This window comes from Muscardinus avellanarius (genome assembly GCF_963383645.1).
Source record: "Muscardinus avellanarius genome assembly, chromosome: 16".
NCBI lineage: Eukaryota > Metazoa > Chordata > Mammalia > Rodentia > Gliridae > Muscardinus > Muscardinus avellanarius.
The window spans coordinates 69,278,424-69,284,423 of NC_137802.1; the positions used below are offsets into that span (position 1 = coordinate 69,278,424).

The 6,000-nt window shown below is 50.3% G+C and overlaps 1 protein-coding gene across 1 annotated transcript in view; it reads right to left on the minus strand.

Annotated features, from left to right (window-relative positions):
• Positions 1-4,437, minus strand: part of FBF1 (Fas binding factor 1) — a gene marked incomplete at both ends in the record, with an annotated part of 31,307 nt that extends 26,870 nt beyond the window's left edge. The window contains 3 exons of the mRNA XM_080714135.1: positions 901-942; positions 2,011-2,038; positions 4,402-4,437. Of these exons, the coding sequence (XP_080570261.1) occupies positions 901-942; positions 2,011-2,038; positions 4,402-4,437 (106 nt within the window). The remainder of the gene's footprint in view (positions 1-900; positions 943-2,010; positions 2,039-4,401) is intronic.
• Between the last annotated feature and the right edge of the window lie 1,563 nt (positions 4,438-6,000).

Consider the following 6,000-nt stretch of genomic DNA (forward strand, 5'->3'; position numbering starts at 1 on the left):
GGTGGCGCACGCTTGTAATCCCCACGCTTGGGAGGCGGAGACAGGAGGATCGTGCAGGTTCATAGCCAGCCGCGCTGGTTTAAGAGACCCTGTTTCAAAAATAGGTCTGGGAGTGTGGCCCAGAGGTAGAAGGGCTTCCAGAAACCCCAGTACCACCAAAAAAAAAAAAAAAAAAAAAAAAAAAAAAAAAAACAACACAGGGGGTATGGCTTGGAGATCGAATGCCGCTGGGTTCCATCCTCAGACCCACACACAAAAAAATAAATAAATTCCACAATGAGATACGCACTTTACACTCACAAGGACAACATAATAAAAAAAACTGAAAACAAGTATTGGCAAAGGTGTGAGAAACTAGAACCCTCCTACATTGCTGGTGGGAATGTAAATGGTCCAACTGCTATGGTAAACAATTTGATGGTTTCTCAAACAGTTAAGCACAGAGGACTGGGATGGAGCGCAGAGGCAGAGGGCCTGCCTGGGATGCTCGAGGCTGGCACATGCTCCATCCCCAGCATGGCAAAAGGACGAAGAGAAAGGAAATCCTGGTACACGCTGCAGTGTCGATGAACACTGACAACAGCATGTTAACTGAAGGAAGTCAAGCCAAGGCCAGACTGCTATCAAATATCCAGAACAGGCAAAGCCATGGACAGAGAGGAAACGACTGGCCGTCTAACACGGGAAAGGGAGTGTGGGGACTGACTGCTAATGGGCACGGAGTTTATGGGTGGTCAAAATAACCTGGAGTTAGGTAGTGGTGAGGGTATTCAAGTATTTTAAATGCCATTGAGTTTATACTTCTTTGAAAGAGTGAATTTCATGGCAAAAATTAAATCTCAATTTAAAAAAAAAGACAAAGAAGAGGCCTACACCAGGAGATTCTGGAGGAGCACTTACTCTCATCCCCCAGGAGGTTACCGAGGACATCATCAATGGAGCCTGGAAGAGAAAGGACCATCGTAACTTCAGGAGGAAGAGCGATGCTCACAGACCTCACGTCTTGAGCTGCCCAGGACCACACAGGCCTCTGTGCTGGGTCTCAGGCTTAGCTGTGCCTTCACTGGCTACACAGTGTTTTCTTGTTTGTGTGTGGTACTGTGGATTGAGCCTTCCCAGTCCTATTTTTCTTTTCTTTTCTTTTATGTGGTACTAGGGATTGAACCCAGCTTGAAGGTAGAATGCCCTGAGTTCAGTCTCCAGTATCTGCTCCTCAATAAAAAAGAATGACAGCCAGGCATGGTGGCGCACGCTTGTAATCCCAGTGCTTGGGAGGCTGAGCAGGAGGATCACATAGCCTCAGCTACTTAGTGAGGCTCTCGGCAACTCAGTGAGACCCTGTTTCCAAATAAAATAGAAAATAGACCTGGGCGTGGTGGTGTATGCTTATAATCAATCCCAGCATTTGGGAGGCTGAGATGGGGGGGGATCGCGGTTCACGGACAGCCTAAGTTATTTAGTGAGGTCCCTTGCAACTCAGTGAGACCTTGCTTCAAATATAAAGAATAAAAAATAGAGGGGTCTAGCTGAGAGGTAGAATGCCCCTGGGTTCCATCCCCAGTACTGCAAAAAAATTAAAAAAAAAAAAAAAAATATATATATACATATATATATTTATTTTAGGTCTGCGGGTGTACCCCAGAGGTAGAAAGCCCCTGGGCTCCATCCCTAGTAACACACACACACACACACACACACACACACACACATGAATTTTGTGTGGATGGAACCCAGGGGCATTCTACTTCTGAGCTACACCCCAGCCCTATTTTTATTCTTTGTTCTTTTTGAAACGGTCTCACTAAGTTGCGGAGGGCCTCATTAAGTAGCTGAGGCTATCCGCGAACCACAATCCTCCCGTCTCAGCCTCCCAAAGCTGGGCTTACAAGCGTGCGCCACCATGTCCGGCTACAAAAGAATATTTCAACACAGACATGTCTAAATGACTTGGGGATCAAGGGAAAAGGCTATATGTTTGGCTTAAGTGTAATGTTCCACATCACCACTCACCTTTCAATCCTTTCTTGGTTTTTGGTGCCTAAAAAAATTGGAAAAACAAATCATATCAACAAAATCAAATGGTGAGCACATACTGAAACCAGAAACTGAGAATGTATCATTTCGCTTTCCCCCCAGTGTTGGAGAGGGATCAGATTCAGAGCACTGTGCAAGGTGGGCAAGCTCCAGACCACCGAGCTGCACCCTGCATTTTTTTTTTTTTTTTGCGGGTCTGGGGATGGAACCCAGGGGCATTTGACCTCCGAGCTATACCCCCTGCCCTATTTTTTATTCTTTATTTTGAAACCGGGTCTCACTGAGTTGCAGAGGGCCTCACTAAGTAGCTGAGGCTGTCCGCGAACCGTGATCCTCCAGGTCTCAGCCTCCCGAATGCTGGGATTACAAGCGTGCGCCACCACGCCCGGCTCTGCATTTTGCCTTGGATAGGTGACCAGAGAAAGGCGCACCGAGGGCATTTAGAGACAGCAGTCCTTTCTATTAGTTTCTGCGAATGGGTTTAATCAGCCATAGCCCACTCCCAGCAGTGGGCTAACAGGTGGACAGAGGTCTCTTCCCTCATTTCCAGACACCACAATCCCTCCCACACAGGATGTAATGTGACATCCAGGTCCTGGCCGCCCAGCCTGCGGAGCATTCCACACAGCCAAGCTGTCTGGGGTGGGGTGGGGGTTCAGGTTCCCAGGCGGCTGCCTACGTCTGCTTACCATCGCAGGGCTCTGGGGGCTGCCTGCGGCGCCTTCATAGCACTCTCGAGCTCATTGGAATTCTGCCCACATCAGGTTCCTCCTCCCTAAGGAAGGAAATTAAAGCGTTGCTTGAAAATGGCATTGTTTTAACAATGCTGGACTCCAAGGATTATCCAGGCTTCTCTCACTTCACCCCTTGAAGAGATTAAAACCCATTTCCAAAAAGTAAAAGTTCCCCAGGCGGCGTGGGGCAGGGATTCAGACGAAAAGCAAAGCAATCTGCATCATAGTGGGCTTTCTGAGGCTCCGGAGGACTTCCCTTGCCCAGGAAGTGGAAGGGACCCATTTAGAAAGGTGGGTGTCTGGCACAGTGCACAAAACCCCTTCCCAGGCAACACTCAGGATACTGTGTGTGTGTGTGATATTGGGGATGGAATCCGGGGCATTCTACCTCTGAGCTACTCTCCCAGTGGTGTGTGTGTTTGCGGTATTGGGGATGGAATCCAGGGGCATTCTACCTCTGAGCTCCACCCCCAGCCCTATTTTTCTTTCTTTCTTTATTTTGAATCAGGGTCTCACTGAGTTGCAAAGGGCCTCACGAAGTAGTACCTGAGGCTGTCCTCAAAAAGTGATACTCCCATCTCAGCCTCCCAAATGCTGGAATTACAAGTGTGTGCCACCACGCCCAGCTTTATTTTTATTTTTGAAACAGAGTCTTGCTAGGCTCAAGGAGAGTCACACTCCTTGATGAGGCTGTCTCTGAACCTGTGATCCTCCTGTCTCAGCCTCCCAAGTACTGGGATTACAAGTGTGCCCCATCACACCTAGATAACCTATTTTTATTTTCTATTTGAAACAAGAGTCTAAGTTGCACATGGCAAAACTCACTAAATTGTCCAGACTGGCCATGAGCCTGCAACCTTTCCATCTCAACTTCCCAAATCCTGGGATACAAGAGTGCGCCACCCCCAGTATATTTCTTTATTTTGAATTGCTGATGCTGGGCCCGAATTATGATCTTCCACTCTCAGCTTTCCCAAGTACTGGGATTATAAATGTGCACCACCATGTCCAGCTTCAAGATTACTTCTAGCCGGGCGTGGTACCGCACGCTTGTAATCCCAGCGCTTGGGAGGCTGAGACGGAAGGATCCTGTTCGCAGACAGCCTCAGCTATTTAGTGAGGCTCTTTGCAACTCAGTGAGACCCTGTTTCAGAATAAAGAATAAGCCAGGTGTGGTGGCGCACGCTTGTCATCCCAGCATTTGGGAGGCTGAGACAGGAGAATCGCGGTTCGAGGACAGCCTCAGCTACTTAGTGAGGCCCTCCACAACTCAGTGAGACCCTGTTTCAAAATAAAGAATAAAAAATTGGGCAGGGGGTGTAGCTTGGAGGTCAAATGCTTCTGGGTTCCATCCCCGGACCAGGAAGGAAGGAAGGAAGGAAGGAAGGAAAAATAGGAAAGGGGGTGGAGCTCAGAGGTGAAATGCCCCTGAGCCGAAAAAAAAAAAAAAAAGAAAATTACTTCTTACACAGTATTCAACACAAAGGGCAGGTGTGAGCTCTGGTTACTCCTTGACACAATTTCCACTGATAATAGAAAATTTCCCCTTCATTTTACTTGCAAATCATACACATCTGAGTTCTTCTCAGAATTAGCTCTCCCTCTCCCTCTCCTTCACTTTACCGAAACCCACCTTCCGCAGGCCTTGAAAGGAGCCAGAGGCGGTCATCTCTGTCCTGTATTAAGATACAAAGTTTACCTGAGGTTACGGACTGAGGCCATTTAGGATGCTCGTGTTTCTATTTCTTTGCAATGGCAACTCTGGGGAGCTGCAAGTCCGAACACACCAATCTTATCATCCCGCCCCAGCTTCCCTGACTGCAGGAATTTTCTAGGGGCAGTTTGTAAAGGCCAAGGGCCCCAGAGTAACGTCGCCTCATCGCATCTACTCAGCGGTCTCCATGCCAGGCTTTTTTTTTTTTTTTTTTTTCCTCCAGTACTGGGGCTGGAACCCAGGGGCATTCTGCCTCCGAGCTACACCCCCTGCGCTATTTTTTTATTCTTTAATTTGAAACAGGGTCTCACTGAGTTGCGGAGGGCCTCACTAAGTAGCTGAGGCTGTGTGCGAACCGCGATCCTCCGGCCTCAGCCTCCCGAGTGCTGGGATGACAAGCGTGCGCCACCACGCCCGGCTCCTGCCAGGCATTTTTTGAACGCGACCTCGCCCCAAGCCACAGCCCGTCCTCCGTCCAGCCACCCGGCCCGCGCATGCGCAGTGGGGCCCCACCCGCGCACAGCCTGTGGTCAGCCCCGCAGCCCCGCCAGGTCTCGGTCGCGCGCCGTCCGCTCGGAGGCCCGGCGGCGGGGGCCTGCCTGGCCGGAGCCGCTGGTCCGGCCTGACTCGGCCAGCCGGGCTCGGTTGGGCCTCCCGCTTCCGCGGCGCCGTTGTCGCCCCCAGCCCGCCGCGGCGGCGCGAGGCATCCTGGGAGCTGTAGTCCCACGCGCCCGGCGGCGCACTTCCCAGCGTGCCCCGCGGCGCGCACGCCCGGCTCGCCCTCCGCCGCTCCGCGCGTTGCTAGGCGCCGCCTCGACGCCACCGGGGGAGGCGCCTGGCGGGGTCTGGGCTGGGAACCCCTACAAAGTTCTCCCTAGTCCCGCGCCCTGCTAAGCAATGACTCTTGGCGGGGTCCGAGGGCCTGGGGACCGTGGTTAATACTGGAAGGCTGGGGTTGGGGGGAAAATCCATAAATAATTTTGCATTTATCCCATACCCAAAGCTTTAGGGAAATGATGGTGGCCTTCCTGTTTACTGACTTAAAGCTGTACAGGCAGAGTGAAACTCAACACCATCCCTCAACAAAAAGACGCAGAACGCTTCCTTGCCGGTGGTTACTGTTTTATTGAGGGTTATTCAGTTTCACAAAGGAAAGTACTGTTAGTGGTTTGGCTTACCCGCAGGCCACACACTGCTGGCTGGCCATCACTACCCAACCAGGACTGCCACCCCACTCCCACCTCCAACACAAGCCAGGGTTGAGTAAGGATAACTGCTAAGCGTATGGTAGGTAGGAACCACGCTTAAACCACAAAGTCATGGCACACTCCAAAGGATACAAGTCATTTAGTTAAATCCATAGCCACTGTAAATTAGATGTCTACCAACCAGTAGAAGCAGGCTAAATTATGTGATTACGTGTACTACCTAGAAACCGGTGAGTCAGTAACACTGTAGGAAAATCACTTTGATTTAGAATTCTTAAAATCACGCATCATTTTCTTTATAGTCTCAAGA